The sequence below is a fragment of the Microcebus murinus genome, chromosome 18 (genome assembly GCF_040939455.1).
Source record: "Microcebus murinus isolate Inina chromosome 18, M.murinus_Inina_mat1.0, whole genome shotgun sequence".
Classification (NCBI taxonomy): Eukaryota; Metazoa; Chordata; class Mammalia; order Primates; family Cheirogaleidae; genus Microcebus; species Microcebus murinus.
The window spans coordinates 13,334,707-13,356,658 of NC_134121.1; the positions used below are offsets into that span (position 1 = coordinate 13,334,707).

At 42.5% G+C, this 21,952-nt stretch overlaps 1 protein-coding gene across 11 annotated transcripts in view; it reads right to left on the reverse strand.

Moving 5' to 3' along the window:
* MYH10 (myosin heavy chain 10) overlaps positions 1–21,952 on the reverse strand; it is a 142,390-nt gene that overhangs the window by 20,836 nt on the left and 99,602 nt on the right. For all 11 annotated transcript variants that reach the window (XM_075994160.1, XM_012775289.3, XM_075994161.1 and 8 more), the window contains 12 exons: positions 20,508–20,701; positions 20,272–20,393; positions 18,670–18,739; positions 18,421–18,581; positions 13,648–13,756; positions 13,245–13,376; positions 12,140–12,346; positions 8,807–8,944; positions 7,609–7,732; positions 6,004–6,175; positions 4,363–4,575; positions 867–1,011 (listed from right to left, as the gene is read on the reverse strand). In XM_075994160.1, coding sequence (XP_075850275.1) covers positions 867–1,011; positions 4,363–4,575; positions 6,004–6,175; positions 7,609–7,732; positions 8,807–8,944; positions 12,140–12,346; positions 13,245–13,376; positions 13,648–13,756; positions 18,421–18,581; positions 18,670–18,739; positions 20,272–20,393; positions 20,508–20,701 — 1,787 coding nt within the window. The remainder of the gene's footprint in view (positions 1–866; positions 1,012–4,362; positions 4,576–6,003; positions 6,176–7,608; positions 7,733–8,806; positions 8,945–12,139; positions 12,347–13,244; positions 13,377–13,647; positions 13,757–18,420; positions 18,582–18,669; positions 18,740–20,271; positions 20,394–20,507; positions 20,702–21,952) is intronic.

The window sequence follows — 21,952 nt, forward strand, 5'->3', positions numbered from 1 at the left end:
TTGAATGAATGAATGAAAATGTCTGTTCTCTGAGTATGAAGATTTCTATGTAAGGAACACACCTGCACACGCTGCTCCGGTAAATACAGACAGAGACTATGCCATACGGGTGTAATAAAGATCAAAGGCAATTCTTGTGGGTACTTAGCACAGTGACTGACACATGCTAACGTAAATGTTCAGTAACTGTTAATATTGTCACTGCATAAATTAAAAGGTGGCATGTGCCAGGCAGAGTAGGGAAAGATGGGGAAACCAGAGCAAGAGCAAAGGCACGAAGGAGAGGATGACTGTGGGAGGAATGAGGACCAGTCTGCACAGGCAGATGGTGTGAGTTGGAGGGTAAATGAGATTAAGTTCCAGCAGGATGGAAAACCTCCATATGAGATACGGAAGAGGGAACAATGATATGAATGGCAACAGTGTTTATGGTGGCTGAGATGAGATCAGAGGAAGGGAGGGACAAGAAGGGAGAGATGAATGTAAGGAGCACCTGAAAGGGAGTATCAACAGGATTTGTCCCTTGCTGGTAGCAGGTGAGTGAGAGAAGAATGACTCTAAAACCACTCCAGGTGTTTGGGCTAAGCCATTGGGAGAATGATGATGACACTAGTAAAGGGGACATTGGGGAGGGACATGTGATTTGAGATGACTGTGGGAGTCATGCGGTTGCACATGGCTTTCCTAAGTAAGCAGCGTGTTTTCAAATGCAGTTAGGAGCAACTGGGTCCCCACCAGCCCACCACAGTGTCATATACAGCCTGGGAACTGATCAATAGATGACTGGATGGGATGGCCAGAGAGGGTGGAAGTTGGTCTGATGGCAGACTTCCCCCACACCCTGGGCACACGGCAGTTTCCCTCACCCTTTTAGCCTGTTCCAGTTGCTCCGAGAGCTCCTCCAGGGCTGTTGCATGTCTTTGTCTCATGTCCTGGATTTGAGCCTCATGGTTCTTGGTTTCTTCCTCGAGAGCCTTCTTCAGCTCTGCCACTTCTTGCTCACGTTTTGTACTAGAGAAACATTTTTTAAGAAGGAAGTTGAAAAAAAATCAGCCAACTGATTAAATTAAAAACATATATTTTTTGGGGGGGAGTGTTATTTTTGTTTTAATATTACATCAATCCCTTTGATAAATATTTGACATACTATTTTCTAGTAGGCTAGCGTATCTATTATTGTGATATCAGAAATCCTTCTAGAACCAGTGCAATTTCCATTCCACATCCAACTTACAACTGAGACACAGCATGGTATCTCTAGTTTCACTGTAGGTCAGGCATCGGTTAACACAGGATGCCGAACAGCCTGCCACAACCTCAGCAGACTTTAATAAAACCAGAAAAAGGAACATTCCAAAGAGGCTTTGAAAAAAGAAGGGGTGGCAAAGGCCAAAACAGTCAGGACCTTGCACCATAACAAAAGCAAGATTCTTTCTTATTCATGTGAAGTAGCTGAAATGAACTAACATACTCCCAAAACTCTTATCAGGAAATGGCTTAAGGTTGGGGATAAGGTGTTACCCTTTGAAGGGACAGGAAAATATAAAGCAGGTTGAAGGGTCACTTTCCTGGTTCAGAAAGGGTCTCTGGTGTTTGATATGAGAACATAGCAGGTACAAGACCATAGGATTTCAATGTTCTGAGATAAATTGAGGTTTTATCTAACCTGCACTCAGAGTATCAAGATTACATTAGTATTAAATGTCTTTACATGGCTTTCTAATATTTTTATGATCGGCTATAACATGTAGAGGGTAACCTGAATAACCAAAATTATTTCATTACCTAGAAGAGAATTCACTCTCTGTGACAACTCACTCTGTAAATCTGTCAATCTGAGCACCTGTTTGAGCATACAGTTTGATGAAGACTGAAATCAGTCAGGTAAATACCACTCCTGCTAAGACCTATATTAACACAGTTTAATTAGCTGTAACCTTACAATAATCCTGACGCAATTGCTGGCAAACTTGCTCCATGCTTTAAAACATATAACCAGTGACTCGCCCGGTGATTCCCACATGGATACATTTTCCCTCTTTACCAGTGGGGTAGTGAGATCCAGAGGCACAGTGATCACTGTGCCAAGAGAGCAGGGCCCCAGGGGGTGCCAGCTCTGTGGTCGCATGCAGCCCAGCCAGAAGGATTCACTGCAGATTCTTTGTGGTCCAGCCTAGCTCGGCTACAAGTTCCACTAACTTGGCCAGAGGTCAAAGATGCACACTGGTCTGGCCTTGTCCTCTGCAAGTCTTCCATCAAGATTATTTCATTTCTAGCGGCCAGTACTTTCACTTATCAGACTTCAACACAATCTCTCCTGCTGTAAGCTCATTATCTTTTGGGTCAATAGTTTTCTTCCTACCCCTATTTGAACCCAAAATTCAAAGGAACCCTTCACCTTCTCTCCTCCAGGGTAACAACCCAGTTTCCTTTAGTCTTTCATCATAAGTCCTAAGAGAGTTAAAATGCCAATAAATCTGAAGAAGAGAATTTGATTTCCTGAGCACTGTCACTTTTATACTAATAATGCAATAGATAATTCAGAGAAGAACCAGTGGATAGGTAGAGGAGGCTTGAGTTCTCTAAAGTGCTTAGCAAGAACTTAGTACACATTTGAGAGGAAGCCAATTTAAATTTGTCACAAAACAGAATCAATGAGTGCAGTTGAACATATGCATGCTTTTAATAAATATGCACAGATCATCTGTATTCTCTTTTTTTGGCAAGAAGTGGATGGGAAAAATAAAAATGATTAGAGCCTTTTCCTCTGTCTGTCTGTCTGTCTGTCTGTCTATCTATCTATCTATCTATCTATCTATCCATCCATCCATCCATCCATCCATCCATCCATCCATCCATCCATCCATCTATCATGATGATTTGGAAGGAAAAAAGCAGATCTTTTAAAGAGAAAGGCCAAGACTTAAACTGCTAAAAGCAGTTACTCTGCTGAAGTAGGTAGGAAACCTCTAACCCTGCCTGTCAGATGGTCCCCACCCAAGACACCATTTCTCTGTGGGGAACAGAGGCTGAAAAGAAAACCAACCAACCTCTGCATTGCTGTTGGAGATATACATACTCATGGCCAATATCCTGGACAAACATTAGTCTCACTACCTCTGTTTCTTCACCCTCAGTACTGCCCTGATGCCCACGACCTGACCGCAGTCCCACTGCTCTACTGAGCTGACCTGCTCTGCAGACACTGTGACATCCAGGTGCCCAGGTTTCTGGCTACTGGGTGGACTTGGATGATCATGTCCTTGTTCTCCAGGTACAGATGGGCATTCACCATAACGTGTTTCCCACCTGGTTGCTCTGGGTCATTTCTACCTCCCTGACCATGCTGGTCTTCCCAGGTGATTCCTTCTGTCCTTCTTGCTTTATTTCCAGCCTTAGCAACCTCCCCAGAGTGGCGGGATACTCTTCCCATCACTCACGTGCTGGAGCAGCTGGCACGGGTGTAGGGATGTGTGTGTGTGTGTGCATGCACACACAAGCACACGTGTGCAGCCACCAAATCTACCAGCCGGGCAGGGAGGGTTCCCTTATGGCTGGGATTCCTCGTGTGAACCGCAGCCACCTGGCGGGGTGAGTCTGGGAGAAGGAGCTGACAGCCTCTGCCAAGACAGCAAGCTGGAACACCTCCCACAGCTTCTCCGCACAACTCCAGCTGCTGCTGACAGAAAATCTACCTGCCAGTGGGAGCTGCGGGGTAGCCCCTGCGCACTCTGCCCGTCAGCTCGCTGCTGAAGCTCTCCTGTGACAGTCTGTATGTGGGCTGCCATGCTGCAGCTTTCTACCTGTGAACCTTCTGTCTGCCTCCGCCTATGCGTGTCACTTTCTTCATGCCTGCACCTGGCTGCTGGCTCCTGTCGTACTGCACATGCCGCGGCACGATGCACACCTCTGTCCGGCACCTGCACTCCCCCTTCTTCCCACCTTAGTGCATGTATCCCTCCCTTCTCGTCTGTTTGCCTACACAGCTCATGTCGCCTGGTCTGCCCGCATGTGCCTGGCCCCGCGCGTATCTCCTGTTTCTGTCTGTGTCATCTCTCCCTCTCATCCTATCGCCACCTATGACACCCTTCTGTGTGTAGCTGCCCTGTGGCTAGCCATGGCTTTTCTGATCACATCTCGCCCCATGCCTCTCAGTCTGCTGGTCCCTCCACACCCCTGCAGAGGTGTTTGCTACCTACAGGCCGGTCTGTTTCTAACCACTGCTATTTCATCACCCTCCCACCTGCTGTCATGAAGAATAACACGCCCCCTCGCAAACAGGGCAGGCACACCGGGCGTTTCTGCGTGACCCAGGCGGAGAGGGCGGTGGGCACCACGCGCCCTGCTCCCTGTCCCACTCACCGTAGCTCCTGCTGGGCTGCCGTGGTGTCCAGAGTGTCCTCCAGCTCTGTTTTCAGGGCTTCCAGCTCCTCACTCAAGTCCCTTTTCTGCTTTTCCGCCTTGTTCCGCGACGCCTTCTCAGATTCAAAGTCTTCCTGGAGCTCAGCGATCTGTGCCTGCAGCTCACGCACAACTTTAAGTGCATTGTTCTTATGGAGCGTCTCGTCATCACCTCTGTTAAAACACCCGGAACAAGCAGCACTCAGAGACAGCGCACAGGTGGCTTGTTTTTCAGCCCCTCAATATCTCTCCTCGAGGAGACCCCAGTCATACGTCCCTCTTCCTGGGGCGGGAGGCCGGCACGGACGCTCAGGGGCAGGCAGGAGGTCCTCAGGTAATGACTTGCTGAAGGCCCCAGAGCTGGCAGTGGCAGAGCCAGAACTAGAATCCACACCAGCCCCCTTTCCAGCTATGATTCCCCATTAAAAGGTAGGGTAATCTCACTTTCACCATTAGAATATTAAAACATTTCCTCTGAAGTAAAATATTGCCACAGTTCAAGTACTGCATGAGGAAGCAGTCCAGCCCATCATGGTGGCTGCCAGCCTGCGGGGCACCAGCAGTGTCAAAGATGCTTGGGGAACACAGAAGAGACACGTCACCTTCATACCCGCTACTTTCCTCTTTTCCACAGTGCAGCTTTTTGCTCACATGTCTGTTTTTAAATGTTGGTAATTTATCTAATTTGGAATAGTTGGGTTGTTTGAGGGGACAGAGATTTTTGTTATAAGATTTTCTTGACTATTATAACACATTATAAATTAAACTCCAAGTATTACAACTATGTAGCCAGTTATTCTTTATAAAGAAATGAAACAGGCCGGGCGCGGTGGCTCACGCCTATAATCTTAACACTCTGGGAGGCCGAGGCGGGTGGATTGCTTGAGGTCAGGAGTTCGAAACCAGCCTGAGCAAGAGTGAGACCCTGTCTCTACTATAAATAGAAAGAAATTAATTGGCCAACTAATATATATAGAAAAAATTAGCCAGGCATGGTGGCGCATGCCTGTAGTCCCAGCTACTCGGGAGGCTGAGGTGGCAGGATTGCTTGAGCCCAGGAGTTTGAGGTTGCTGTGAGCTAGGCTGACGCCATGGCACTCATTCTAGCCTGGGCAACAAAGCAAGACTCTGTCTCAAAAAAAAAAAAAAAAAAGAAATGAAACATTACATATAAATATATTATGTATGATTTCACTGTAAAACTGAGTGGTTTAGAACTAAATATCAAATCATGCTATAAGTGTTGGAATATCATTTCTGAAAACTGATTTTCTCTAAAGTTCCAAAACATACTGAAGTTCATCTGTAATTTACAGAAAGCAAAACGCTGATGTGGTAAAATAATTTGTTCTGGTGTGATTCTCCCAGGATTTTAGGACGAATCACCTTTAAGTATAACTATTGAGAATGTCTCATGAGACTTCCTTGCTGCCCTGACACAAATGATGTACGCCTGGGTTTTTGCCTTTCTTATGGCCCACACCCACAGCAGGTACACCTATCTCACTCTCCCTGGGGTTTTAGGTCCTCCCAGGTGTGAGAAGCCTGTTGGAACTGACTCCCTGGGGATCCGAGCAGCCAAGAGCCAGGGTGGCCGCAGACCTGGCCAGCGCGCCCTGCAGCTCCTCCTCCTTCTTGGCCAGCTGCAGCTTGAGCTCGTCGATCTGGGCCTGCAGCTCGGCCAGCTGGTCCTGCAGGTCGGTCGTCTCGCCGTCCAGTTTCCTTTTGGCCTTCTCCAGTTCCTGACGGGTCTTCTCTTCCTTCTTTAAGCGTTCTTTAAGACAATATTTGAGAAGCTCTTCAATGCACTGAGTGACACACCATACGCATAAACCCAAAATTTAAACCAATCAAAATTGAAAATAAGCCATTTTATTCAAAAGCATATCACTGCCTTGAGAACACTGTGTCAACTGCTCAGTCATTTGAAACTCACCAAGATCAAACTGAAGGAGAGGCAAATTAGCATGAGGATAGAATTTTAAGGAATAAACTGGCTTTTCTAAGGACGTCCTTTCATGGGAAGTGGAGCCTCACTGTAAGAGCGGAAGGGTTCCCTCTCATGTCAAACCCATCACTGTGCCCAAGTCTGGAAAGTGGCTCTGCAGGGGTAGGGGCAGTGCCCCAGCTGCCTGCCACCAATGGGAAGTTCCCTTTCAGTGGGAACCCTGGTTGGAACCCAAAAGACTGCCTTCCCCGAGCACCGTGGGAGAGAAGGCGGAAGAGTGGGCAGCGAGGGCTCAGCATCTTTTCCACCCTCCCCTCTAAAATTCTGCAGAGATTCCTTAATAGTGCTGGTGATCCCTCCCCTTCCATTCAAATGCCCGTGTTTTCCAGCAGGAGCTGGAATGGGATGGGACGGAGCATCCAGGCTGATCGCCCAGGTGAGAAAAAACAGGCCCGTCTGCTTCTGGGGGCTTCCTTAGCAGGCGAGCCATATACTGGTAAAAAGGGTTTATGGAAATTTCACACTTGCATTCCCTCTGTTGTCTATACTAAACAAATAAACAAACAAAACCCTACAATAGTTCTTTAAAAAAAAAAACCAACCCCATTTCCTCCCCATCCTGACAGCACGAAGAGAGTGGGGCACAGCACCACAGGCGCCTGCCCAGCGCGTTCTGCCACCAGCCAGCCCGCCCTCTGCTGACGACACATCTCTCGCTGCTGGCCCCAGGAGAGCTGCAGGCTCCTTCCAACTCCTACCCTCTTTCCCTATTTCCTTTGCAGAAGTCCTAATGTCCCAGGATTTCCTGACATTACTTTTGCCCTTGGAGTGAGATATTGCTGCCCTCAGCAGCATCTCCTCTGTCCCTGCCAGCTTTTATGTCACCGGCCAGTCCCTTTGTGAGGTGAGACTTAGGCACTGTATTGCAGTTTTGGATTAAACACAGAGAAAGTCCACGAATGGTCTGTCCCACCCAAACTTAATTTAGAGCCCAACCGTGCCCACCAAAGGGCAGTATCTTTTATCATAGTACCAAACTTTAAAAAGTAAAACCCTTTTAAGCCATTCCATCATAAATGCTTAGTGACTAGGCAATACAAAATAACTTACAAGAGAACAATTTTAATAAGTGAACCCAAACTGAAGGTCATCATTAGTAATCACCATGTACACTGCTTTCTAGCATTACATGTTCTGATTACAGTGAAATCTACAGTCACATGTCCCACTCCTAAACTTCTCTATCACCAAGCACTAACCTTCTAAATCCGAGATCATCACTTCTTGCTTATTCCTGATTTTGGCTAAGTTTTTTGCCTTTTCTTCCTCTTCAGCTAGCTGAGAGGAACACTCAGCAATGCGATCTTCCATGAGTTTCTTTTCCTGAATAGAAAAAGTTGACTGTTTCAAAAAAGGCATTCAAAATAACAACTCTGGTTTGCTGTTACTCATAAAAGTCAACTTTCTTTAACTAGAGAGAAAATGAGTAATATTGGCACTGCCTACCCCAACGGATTGTTTAGAGTCGCATGCCCCGTAAAGATGTTTGATCAACTACAGGCCACGTGTATGATGGTGGTCCCCTAGGATTACAATGGAGCCAAAAAATTCCTATTGCCTAGTGATGTCACTGCCATCATATTATAGTGCAGCTACATTTAAAATAAAAATAAATTTAGTGTAGCCTAAGTGCGCAGTGTTTATAAAGTCTACAGTAGTGTACAGTAATGTCCTAGGCCTTCACATTCACTCACTGATTCACCCAGAGCAACTTCCAGTCCTGCAAGCTTCATTCATGGTAAGTGCCCTATACACATATACCATTCTTTATCTTTTATACCATAGTTTCACTGTACCTTTTCTATGTTTACACAAGTTTAGATACACAAATACTTACCATAGTGTTATAAATGCCTACAGTATTCACTGAATTACGTAGCCTAGGAGCAATAGGCTTTACTACATAACCTAGGTGTGTAGTATGCTATACCATTTAGGTTTGTGTCAATACACTCTGTGACATTCACACAAGGACAAAATCGCCTGACAATGCATTTCTCAGAATGTGTCCTTGTCCGTATTCCCAAAAGGCAGGAAGGCTCACTCATCCTGGTGCCTGCCATTAGAACTTGGCCCTGCTGCCTGGCATTCAGAGTCCCACAACCAGTGTTGGATGAATTAACACTGGCACAGATGGAAACAAGCCATCAGTGAATGATCCAAGTGCACAAAATGTACAAGTTCAACGTCTAAAAGATTATAAGGCTGTCTAGTGGGTTTAAAAAATTAAATGGTGTCTGTGTCTTTAGAAATCTGTATAAATGGAGACTTAAAGAGAAAATCAAGTAAATGAACCTAAAATCTTGAGAGTTTTCTGTTTGAAGCCCCTTTCAGTGAGTGAATCAACATAAACATTTTCTGTGTTTTAAAAGCAACTTTTCATGGAAATAGTCTTACTTTGATAAATTTGGAATTTTGGTCTTCAAGAAGCAGAATCTCCTCTTCCATCTTCTTGATTTTAGCCTCCGCTGTCACCTTTTCCAGCTGCAGCTTCTGCCGAGCCCCTTCCTCCTCATCCAGCTGCTCTTCCAGGTCCTTGCGAAGAAGAATACAGTCAGCCTCCCTACTCCCTCCACGAGATTCGACCACACATCACAGTGCACAGAAATGCATTAAAATGACACTGATTTTCAACACGGCAAGGATATTTCTAAAAATATAAAATGTAGCTATGTGAATAGACATTTGTATCCACTATCAGCTAAAGTTCAAACTGGGTCAAACCTTCTGGAAGCCAACATGGCAAGTTGTAGCATGCTTTGAAAACTTCTAAACTAGCAATTTCAAGAAATTGTCACAGATGTGATTTACATAAAAAGACATATAGTGAAGAGTTATTTATAATATTGAGTAACTATGAACATGCTACCAAAAGGTCTTGATAATTAAATGTTGGTACATTTGCAAAATGGAATAACATATAGTAATTAAAATTCATATTTTGGAATAAAATTAGCAACACAGGGAAATATGAATAATACAGCAGATCTACATCAGATGCATATTTAATTTGATTGAATTAAACTATACATGTTCAGCCAGAGAAGAGAGAACGAGAACATATAAACAATTTAAATAGTCCAGGTCAGTGAGACATGAGCTGTCTCAGTTCTAGTGCACCTTTCACAACCAGAGTATGTCACTAACTAGGTGTAAGTCTAGCATTTACACTTATTTTTACTGTAACATGCAGATCTCTATTTCATATCCCACATTATTACACATTATTGAACAGGATTGTACATACAAATCTATGTATGGCCAATTTAGGAAACATTCCAAGAGTAACTTTGCCTAAATAATTTACTCACGGTTAATTTTGGAATAAAACCCTTGCAAAAGGTAAACATTTTATTTTGAGAAACTTCAAACACACATATAAGCAGACAGAGTAGCATAAAGAGCCCCACATATAAACATCACCCCAACCTTAACAAGCATCAGCTCATGGTCAATCTCATTTTATCTAAACCTCCACCTTTTCCCTTCTCCCCTGGGTTATTTTGGAGCAAATCCCAGACATCAGATTTCATCTGTAAAACCTTCAGGCTGTATCTCTAAAAGATAAATACCATTTTAAAAATACATTTGTTTAAATCAGAATCTAAATAACTTTCAAATATTGTGACTGACTGATTTGTCTCTTAGGATTCTTTTAATCTCTAGGTTTCCCTATACTTCTTTTCCCTCCCTCCTCCTTTCTTTCTCCCTCTCTCTCACCACTTATTTGTTTAAAAAACCAGGTCATTTGTCCTACAGTTTCCCACAGTATGGATTTTGTTAACTGCATCCCTGCACTGCACACTCATAAGGTGATAAAAGCAGGTAACATAATAGTATGCTCAGTATAATTTCAATTAATTAAGGAACCTAATATACGTTTAGAATAATGCAAGAACAAATGATACAGGTAATGGGAATGCCAGCTGGAAGAAACCTCTAAGTACTATTTCATGTTCTCTAGGTTTTCTATGATAATCATTAATATTAAAATCAGGAAATTAATCTTAAAAACCAAACCTACCAAAAAAGAGCTCTAGTAAGTAGTTCTGATTGAACAGGGGTCAGATTGGAAATCTCCCAAAGTCTCACAAGCAAAAGAAAAAAAAAGGCAAAGGACCAAAAGGTTAGGTTTTCCTAAGGGCCACACAGTTAATACAGAACCTTTAATACTCTACAAGAGGAAAAAAACCAAATCAATACTTAATAATTTAATAATACCATACATATTTTAAGAATGTGTTTGAATGAATTTCCATGTCACAAAAGGAGATAATGAATTATGATAGTGCAAAAAACTAGAAGTTTAAAAGAATCTGGTAAAAGAATGTGAACCTAGTATTAAAAAGCAGTATGCCCTTATTTCTATAAGGATATATTTGTTTTCTAAATAAAGTATTACAAATATTTCATGTGAAGTTATCAAAATTTGGAGTTAAAAAAACAGGTTGGGAAGATTGGAGATGAATTTGGGTGTCCTCATCCTACATGAGTAAAATATTGAAAGGAGCACATGCTCTTAAACAAAGAAAAAAGAAAACCAAAACCTTTGATAATACCATTAGGGATAATTCACTATTGTTATGAAGATTCTTCTAGATCTTCTGGATATTTCCATATAAACTCATACATATTAATTTATAAGTTATATAAATATTTTAAATTAGATCTTATTCTATACATACTTTTTTGCAACTATATTTATTAACATATTATGAATATCCATGTTTTTATTTATAACTGTATACTCATTTAATAATACTATATAGTTAAATAATTAGATGGCTTCTGTTCATTTATCTTTTAAAGTCCTAGATTTAGAATTGCTGGATTAAAGAGTATACACTTTTCACAGTTTTTGTGATATTCTGCTTACCTTTTATGGGATATCTGAATCCTGTTTTGTGTTGAAAAATCAAAGAACGGTGTCTGGATGAATTATTGTATGGAATGTTTGCTAATGATGACATCTTTTGTGGTTTTGACTAAGGTCTGAATTATCTGTGCTTTGCGAAGATAAGTTGTGGAGTGAGAAAAATATGAAGGGAGAGGCATGGAAGAAAGACAGTTTGGTACTGGGTTCCATGAAGCAACAGTGGCAGATACTGACAGCCTGATGCTCAAGAGCATATTAGACAGGGAGGTGGTGAAAGGCAGGAGAGAGGTGGTATGTCCTAGGATTATGTACAGAAGAACTACTATCTATATCATTTGTCTGGGTATTCAACTATGTATACAGTTGTACTTATATAAGTTTAGCTTATATTTCAAAAAGAAAATAAGTACCAGGGAAGGGCTAATATATAAAAATTATGACCCTTGGCCATTTTCTGTGTCAGTCTAAAGCATTTCTTGTGAACCAAACCACTTAGTAGATGCCTATCTAATCAATGGAGTGAACATTATATTAATGACCATATAAAGAGCAAGTGGGGTCATCTACAGAATGCAATAGACCTGGAAAAGTTTCTGACTTTGAATCTCTTTGTAAACTATAAGATGCCACATCAGAACATAAAAAAGATTCGTATTCAAAACAACAAGTCTATATTAAAAGAAAATCTATTACATGTGTGCTTCAAATTATGGTCATCTTTCTAAAGGTACCCACAACCTGGAATCCTCTTGCTTCTCAATGGACATAAGAACCCTAACACACACCTGCTATTTATTCAACAGATCCACTTGAATATCCAAAATATGATTCTAAATCAAAACTATTATAGATACCTGAATATGTGCTTGCATTTTTTTCTTTTCATTTTGTAGAATTTGGTTTCTTTCTTCTTCTTCTTCAACCCTAGACTCCAAGTCATGCAGAATCTCTTCTAATTCCTGCTTTTTAGCAGCAAGTCTTGCCCTCATCTCTTCTGCTTCAGCAAAGAGCTCAGTCTCTGCTTGTAGTTGTTCTGCAAGGATATTCTTCTCTTCTAAGAGCTGCAATCACAAGAAAGTGTCTAGTTCTATGATTTGCCCCCAGTGCATACACAAGATATCTTCACCATGATTTCCATGGTCAATGCATGTTACCAAAGAAACTTGGAGTTAAAAATATATACAACATCACTAGTAAAATTTTCAAATATGTTTTTCGCTATAGCAAAATAATCTAGATGAAAGCATTTTTGGTTGTTCCTATTATTTCAAGTTATTCTGAATAATGCATATTAAATTCATGCTATTTTAAGAATTACACTTCTATGAAGATAAATTACAAAGGGACAGATAAATAGGAGACAGAAAATATTCAAATGCGATCAAGTTCATGGTCACTAATGTCTGCCTGGTATTAAGTAATATTCTTGGCCTTTATCGTTAATATTTTTGGCCTTCAGCATTACAATTCTATTATTGTCATCCACAAACATTTCCTTAGCATCTGCTTTGCCCATGAAAAAAAACTGCCTGTAAGAGAGAAGCTCCTTCAAGACCACTGTCACTAGAGAAGAGGCAGGCGGTGGCCTTGTACTCAAGCATTTCGTCCTTTTGCTTTTTTCTATTTCCCCTCATAAGCAGACACAGGGAGATGATAGTATGGGGAGCCTCATCTAACGCAGGTGTTAAATGCATGCTCAATAGCAAGAATAACAAAAGCAGAGATGCAAGGCTAAGGTTGATTTTACTTTATATAAATCTACAATGTAAGGCATAATGCATTTGTTAACTCTATTATCAAAAGGTATGTGCTTTGGAAATGAGTGAAAATACCTCACATAAAATAAGATGATATGGGAGGTAAAGATACTGATAATTAAATGGGTGAGAGGTGCTATCCATGGAGGTCTGGCACTGATGCGTGCAGGGCAGGTGTGGATTATGACGCCAGCACACACACCTGCTGGTGCTTCCTCTCCATCTCCTCCAGCTCTCCCTCCACCTTCGTCTGCTTCTCCTTCACCTTCAACAGCTCTTCATCTTTGGCCTGAAGTTCTTCCTCCTGGCGAGTAACTTGCAGGAGAGGCTTCACCTGTCAAGGTGATAGGGTTGAACAGTTTATTATCCTCTCTCTTTCCTATGGGTCCTTACTGATCAAACTCTGTCAAGTATTTATTTGTTTATTAGCAGACAGGGTCTCACTCTACTGCCCGGGCTGCAGTGCAGTGGTGTCATCACAGCTCACTGCAACCTCACACTCCTGGGCTCAAGTGATCCTCCCACCTCGACCTCCCAAAGTGCTAGGATTGCCTTGGCCAACTCTGCTATTCAGAAAGGGATGTAGAGAAGTAAGCCGCGCCCACCTTCGTGAAGACTCGCCACCACTGCCAGTGCCGTAGTTTCAGATACGCTGCACAATTCCGCTGCAAGACCTTTAAGGCACTTAGTTGTTGCTGCTTCTTGGCAAAGGCCCTGAAGGACAATAAGAAGAACTTACTACGTAAAGAAAAAGGTTGTTTCAATAGCTGTTATCAGGTGAACATTCTTATTTGGCCAGAATAGGGAATGGGTTTATCAATCAAGTCCTCAGGTGAAACACGAAAAGAAATGGGATTGCTGGCTCCAACCCGCGCCAGCTCAGCCCACCCCTAGCATTGGCACCGTGCGCACGCTCCTGGACATGCACAGACCTCCTGTTTTCCTGACGCCATCAAGACAATGTGGCAGGAGGCCCCTGCCTTCCCTTTGCTGGTGTTCTCTATTAGCTACTCTCCTGTTTTTCTTTTGATCTGTCACAGAATATTCTTTCCCCTCTAGGGTCATTTTTCTCTTCCTTCCTCCCACTTTGCCATAACACAGTGCAGCCCCCCAAAGCGGGACTAGGCTTGGAGATTGCTGTGTTCGTGCCCCTCATGTGCAGATGAAGGCTCAGAGAAGTCGAGAGACTTCCTCCAGGACACGGAGATACTTGGTGAAGCGCGGAACCCTAGGCTGGGCATTCCCTACTGTACCATGCTGCTTCCTCAGTCCCTCAACATGATCTAAGACCCACTTCCTATGGACCCTGACTCTCCCACTTTCACTTTCCCACTCCCCTTCAGGAATACAGCCCCCTTTGTGAAATCCCACCCCCTCTCTTGCCAAAAACGACCTCAGACCCAAATGAAGCTCATTACCTGCTGTTCCTGCTGACAGACAATTTGTCTTTTTCTACTTGTTACCAAACTTTCAGGATCCATAGGCCAATATTCCTATGATCTAACTCCCTGACTGCTAGCAGTCTGGTTTCCAGCCCCCTCACTCTACCCAAGCTGCATTTTAGATACTGATAAAGGACTCCCCAGCCTTGGAATTTAGCAGCTTTTTCTGCAGCCAAACCCATTGTGCCTTGTCTGCTGCACACTTCTGTGCAACTATCCACTACTCGAACATTCTTGTCCCCTGGATTTCAGAGCACCAGAATGACCTCAGAGTCCCCTTCGTCCCTCTCTCACAGCACTTATGTTCCTCTCCAGTTACCTACTTATACCAATGTCTGTCTTCCCAACTAGACTCTGAGCTCCTCAGCAGCAGGGACCATGGCCCAGTTATTTCTGTGGCCACAACGAACAGTCAGGTGACTGACAGATGCAAGGCCTCCTCGAAATGTTTGCTGAGTGAATGAACAAACTGGGCACTTCCTAGAAATAATGTGTGATTATTTCTCTTGAGTCCTTTCATAACTGTTTGCAGGAGTACCCACAGGATGCTCCGGGGAAAGAGAAGCAATTGAAGGAGATAGAAAAGATAGGAAAGAAATTTAGAATTATTAATTCACTCCAGCAAATAGATGTATCAGGATGCAAGTGGGAGTGTCTTAAGAAAAGACTTGACAGTTGCCGTTTTAGAGCACAAATGACCAATTTCCAGCGGTCTGTGACTTATTACATTTCCTCACAGGAATCCCGTAACTGTCCTACTGCCATCTAATTCCTCCTTGATGGTTAGAATTTGCCCTGAGCCCACTGCTTCTAACCACTTTTATTCTTGCTCCCTACAAGCCTTCTACCTTCTAACTTATTCCTACCACCCAGAAAGGTTTGGCCAACTCTTAATTCTAAGAGTTTCTACTATAAAAAAAAATAGCTTCAAAAATGTCTTTTGAACCTCTGAAGCATCTACCTTCCAATTTTTTTATTTTTTTTTTTTTGAGACAGAGTCTCACTTTGTTGCCCAGGCTAGAGTGAGTGCTGTGGCGTCAGCCTAGCTCACAGCAACCTCAAACTCCTGGGCTCAAGCAATCCTCCTGCCTCAGCCTCCCGAGTAGCTGGGACTATAGACATGCGCCAACATGCCCGGTTAATTTTTTCTCTATATATTAGTTGGACAATTAATTTCTTTCTATTTATAGTAGAGATGGGGTCTCGCTCTTGCTCAGGCTGGTTTTGAACTCCTGACCTCGAGCAATCTGCCCGTCTCAGCCTCCCAGAGAGCTAGGACTGCAGGCGTGAGCCACCGCGCCCAGCCCACCTTCCAATTCTTGCAATCACCTTCGGGAATGCTATGAACATTCACCCAATCTTCTTACTAAAAACCACTGCCCTAGCTGCTTCCTTGGCCCTTGAGGAGCTATTAATAAACCTGTTGGAACGAAGAGTCAGAAACACGCCGGGCACTTTGTTTAGTGGGATGAGGCAGCTGGCTTTCCTACTCTGCAACAGTCGCTGACAGTTATCGGGCACCTGCTACGGGTCAGGCGCTGTCCTAACGGCTTTCATGTGGCCGTGCTGTGACGTGTGTCTGAAACACAGCATCCTGTCTTCAAGTACCTGGGAAGTGGACTTCACAACTGTTCAAAATCACTTCCGTCCCTTCCCTCTTTTTATGGCTATCACAATGTCCCCCAGGATGCTTCAGCCTCAAGTTCAAGGATTTCCATAAAGACATTTATCTTTTTGACTATTATAAGCACTGTTCTGCCTTTGTACACATTATAATCTGGTTCTTTTGAATAGGTTGTCTTCTTTTACTGATGTATCCTAATTTTAAGTCACATACATATATATACAGTGTGACTAACAGGGGCTGCCAATGACATGGGCCTGCTGGCTTACGTTTAAGATTACATGGATTTGTTAGTTTTAAGTCCTTAAGATGAGACAACATGAATGTAATATCTTTGTTTTTTATTTTCTATTTCCAAAATTTTTGCAAACAAGGTTTAGATGTCAATGAAAAAAGCCACACAAATTATATTTATACACTTTATTTCTTGCACTTTTGACAGCTATAGTATGTTTCTGACGGTTGTAAAGGTTTTTTTTTTTTTTACCTACTCTAGAAAGTTAGAAAGGCACCTACTGGTGCCCACTCCGCAAGCTACAATAGGCATTCTGCCGTCTAGTAGATATACAGTGAGGAGGGTCTTTGCTATAAACAGGTTCACTTTATTATTTAAATATACTCAAAGCATAAATATATAAAAACCCAAGTCTTTCGCTTCTTCTTGCCAAATGTTTCTTGATATCGGATACCATCTTTTTTTTGGAGACAAAGTCTTGCCTGGGCTAGAGTTCAATGATGTCATCACAGCTCACTACTATAACCTCAAATTCGCGGACTCAAACAATCCTCTTCCCTCAGTTTCCTGAGTAGCTCGGACTATAGGTGTGTACCACTATGCATGGCTATTTTTTTTCTTTTTTTTTTTGAGACAGAGTCTCGCTTTGTTGCCCAGGCTAGAGAGAGTGCCGTGGCGTCAGCCTAGCTCATAGCAACCTCAAACTCTGGGCTCAAATTCCCGGGCTCAAGCAATCCTCCTGCCTCAGCCTCCCAAGTAGCTGGGACTATAGGTATGCGCCACCATGCCCGGCTAATATATATATATATATCAGTTGGCCAGTTAATTTCTTTCTATTTATAGTAGAGACGGGGTCTCACTCTTGCTCAGGCTGGTTTCGAACTCCTGACCTCGAGCAATCCGCCCGCCTCGGCCTCCCAGAGTGCTAGGATTACAGGCGTGAGCCACCGCGCCCGGCCTGCCTGGCTAATTTTTAAATTTTTTGAAGAGACAGGGTCTCTCACTATGTTGCTCAGGCTAGTCTTCAACTCCTGACCTCAGCCTCCCAAAGTGCTAGGATTATAGGCATAAGCCACTGCACCTGGCCGGATATCATCTATTTTTCTTGAACTTCCCATGCTGGTCTTTTAACTCAGTGTTCTATCTTATAGGCAAAGAAACACAAACATTGCTTCCACTTTCTTCTGTTTAAACCCCTGTCACCAGTGCTGGGCAAGCAGCCTGCCTGGGAACCACAGCTGCTTTCCTACTCACTCCTGAAGGACATTATTGCAGAGTGTTAACTTCCAGGCCAGGTGCTCATATTCTGTTTGTCAAAGCTGTCTGGATGGCAGACTATTCGCCTCTCTCAATTTCTCTCACTCCCAAACCCTAAGTCTTCAATAAGAAGTAAAGAAAACACCAGTTACCCTCTAAACCAGTTTTAAGTCCTTTCAATTCTATCTCAAATCTAACTACCTTTCTCTCAGTCTCAATCTCCACCACCTTCTTAGGCCCAGGCACCATCCTCTTCCATTCACATCACGACACCATCTTCCCACTGGCCCACCCAGTTCTACTCTTGTCCTGCTTCCTGGATTCTGCACAGGGCAGCCAGGTGGGCTTGAAAACATAGATCCGCCTTCACTGTCCTCCCCCTGCACTTCTAAGCCCTGCCCAGGGCCCATTTCTCAGGCCTCTCTCTCACCTTGCTCCTTCTCACTCACTGTGCACCAGCCACCCTGGACTACTTCACCTTTTCAAATGACACCAGACTCTTGCCAGGCTGTTGCTATAGGTCCCTCACTGGAAAGCTCTCTCCTCCATTCCCAGGGCCAGCCTTCTCACCCTTGACATTATAGCTCGGAGAAGCTGAAGCAGGACCCCCTACCCCTCTGTCCTGGCCCCTTGCGAGTCTCCTACTGTGGCACCCCATTACTTGGTGTGTTCATGTGTTTACTTGGCTCTCTCTCCCACCAGAAGTCATTTCCATAAGCGCAGGGACACGCCTCATGCACTCATGCATCCCTAGCACAAAACACAACGCTCTGCACAAACGCATCCTTAGCGAACGTTTAACTGGTAAACACCCACTTACTTTCTGGCGAGGTAACCTCTGCAAACAGCCTGGAAGAAGATAATGATATCCGTGATTTTTAAATCTCTTTCTTCCTCCAAATGTGCCAAAACTCCAGCTCTGAAAAATATCTTGCTCTGTCCGATTCTATACAAGTTTGGGTCCAATTCTAAAGCCCGGATCTAGGACAGAAAGAGTCCGTTTTTCTTTTTTGCTATAGGAAAGATTATATTTGTAGTCTACAAACCACAAAAATCAAGAAAAGCTTACCATTCGTTCACAGGCCTGTTTGCCATCCATAAAACCTTTAGGAATAGCATTTGGAGTTAGGATCTCGTATCTGTAGAAAAAGATTCCAAAGTCTTTTGTAGAAATTTGTGAACAGGTTTACCTACTAATGGAGTTTTGCTCTAAGAGGCAATACATGATAGGCAATACACACTACAGAGCAAAGAAATGAATAGGTGATCACCTGAGGTTTTCTGCAGATCTAATTTCTATCTCTTATAATAAGAATCAAAGGGAAAATGAGGCTAATTCTTTCAGGTCAAAGACTAGGTTGGGAGGTTGCGGCGGGGAAGAATCAAAAGCATGGTGTTTTAAAAACCTTTCATTTTTCTTCATTTCCCACAAAATGTTCACATCCGTAAGCTGGCTTTTTGTATGTTAAGTCACTGTCAATTTGCAGGCATTTATTAGATAACAGGAAAGGCTGTCAGAGCAAGCTTCTATTTAGAACATTCAAAAATATCAGGGTGACATTCAAAATGGCATTGGTCTGGGTGTTCACTGAGCTGTACACTTAAAATTTGTGCACCTCATTGTATATAGGTTACACCTCAATTAGAACAATTTTGTTTTTAGCAAAAAGACACTGGCTACATTAAAGGATGAATACTGGCTATGTCAATGATATCCTGGATGCCAATTATGCCCCTTTCCTCCTACCAATAAAGAGTGGAAATCTACCAGATTGTTTATCGTACAGTGGGGCCAGAATGATGGCTTTGCTAGGCACGTGGGGACTAGAAGAACTCCTTGAGTTGATTCCATCTGAACAGTGGGAAAAAGGGCATAGGGCCATTCTTTGACCTGGCAGCTTAATTTATTTCACTGAATCTGAAATTTATTTCATAAAATCTGAAATCTGATTTCCAGAAGAAAGAAGGAAAAAAAAGCAAACTTATTTAACCATTAAAAAAAAAATTACTGGGAAAAATTCTAAGATAACTATTTCCCATCATATGTCCATATCCATTTCTATTGTACATTGATCTTTTCCCTTTTCTCTTAGTCCTTTTCTAATCTATCCTATTCCCTTTTCTATTTTAGCTAAAGGACTTTAATTGCATGCATGTGTTTGTGCATATGAACATATATATTGGAAAAATACATATAACACACACACAGATATGTTAATTGAAACAAGATGGAAAGAAATATCACACTATATTTTCAAGAAGCACTCATGAATGATTTTTATTTACTTTTTACTTCTCTTGAACATGTATCACTCACCTATGTAAGAAAAATCACTTTTAAAAATAATTATGTTTGAATCTAGGTAGAACTGTCTGAATGAGTAAGCTCTAAGTTTTCCGCTTTCTATGTTGATCTCACAGCTAACTCCAGGGCCCTGAAGACAGGAAGTTTCTTTGCAGCACCCACAGCAGTTGCTAGTGCACTACCTTTGTATACAGTAGGTATCCAATCTTCCTACCAATAATCATGGTAACGACTGTCCCTTTGCTATTTAGGAAAACTGAAACTATCCAGGGAACAAGGAAAAATATTTCCTCATTATATCACTGTTTTCATTCATATTAAGATGAGCTGTGATACATATGCAAAAAAGGTACAAGTTAGCAATACCTCTGTCTGAATTCCTGGAAGACTATCCGGTTGGGGAACCCTTGGCGACAGATTCTGATCCCTTCCAGGACGCCATTACAGCGAAGCTGATCTAGCACCAGATGTGGATCCAGTTTTCCAGCCTAATCAAGCAAATAACGGTTTTATACTTTAATCTTTGTAACCTGACCCAGAGCAATTTTAAACACTATTGTTTAAAACACTATTGTATTGTGCATGTTTTGTTTAACACATACCCGCTTCTCGTGATTCGGAATGATGCAGCGAACAAAGTTAGGGTTGGTGTTGCGCAGGGTTGCCATCAGCTTGGTGAGCGATTCTTTGTAGAGTTGCCCGACGGTACGAAACATGCCCTTTTTGGTTTTATACGCAGAGCCAAAAGCTGTCTCAGTCATCCCGGTGACCTGATCCAGACCCACGATACGGTCCACTGGGGAGAAGAAAAAAGAGAAGGATGTGAGCCAAAGTGAAGTCTTTAGCAGGGAAAGAAAAGACACAGTGAGAGTGCAGCAGCACAAGCTTTGTGGAACGAATGGTAAGAGATGCCATATAGGTAAGGCAGTCAGCATATTTAGACACTGCACAAGCCGTGAACTACAGCCACACACTTATATGGCAGGATATAGTAGTGCTGTGACAACTCCAAACTACCACACACCAGCAGATGCCTTTTGCTGCACTAGTTCCACTGTCTTTGATAACATTCTGCCCGTTACATTTGCAGTTAGTTGGTAAATGAAAGATCATTGGCTGACATTATTGATACACAAACTGATTTTGTGAAAAGTCTCAAAATGGGAAATAGCTCATAAAAGATATGTAAAAATGTTTGATTGTAAAAATCCACTTAATGAATATGCTCAGGGATTAGGGACCAGAATGATCTCTTATTAGTCATTTGATTTTCAGTAAGAAACGTCATTCAAGATTCAAGGACAAATGCAGGAAGATTAGATTACATCAGTTTAGATTTTTTAGCAATGTTTAAACTTCAGTTCTTTCCTCATAAATAACAGTATTAAAGGGTAAGAACACAAAATAGGAAGGACTCTTCTGAAAAGAATAAATGCCTAAGCTTCCTGTGTGTATACAATGGTTCAACTTCTCAGACATTCCTCTATTATTAAAGGAGCTGATGCTTTTACATTATCCACAAAGACTTAATACTTCTCAAAATGAGATTATAAGTAGTGCGCCAGCCACAAGCAAAACATTTGGTGCATAGCATGCATATGCTCTTGTTGAAAAAATTGTTAAATGAATGAAACACATTTCTGAAATATTTAAAAAACAATCAGAATATCAATTGAACTGCCCTTTCTAAGGCCCTGCTCACCCTCTTTTCTTTCATTTGTTTCCCATGACAGCACATGGGGACCTGGGACTGTGTGAAGAGCTTTATGTGCAAGATCTCACTCGATTTTCCATTTCTGATGGGGTTTTTACAGAAGAGGAGACCATGCCCCTGGGAGGTAAAGTACCTGCTCAAGTTATGCAGGTCTTACATGGAAGCTGGGAGAAAGGTGGGTAAAAGCTGTTTAAGTCCAGGCCCAGGCATGTGTACTACACGTACGACTGCTTCCAAGGGAAGGCACCAGACTCAAGGGTTTGGATCAAAGCTACTCCTTTTACTTGCGTGTTGGAGTCTGCCTGCCTCAGAGACCACCATTCAAAGCAGCAC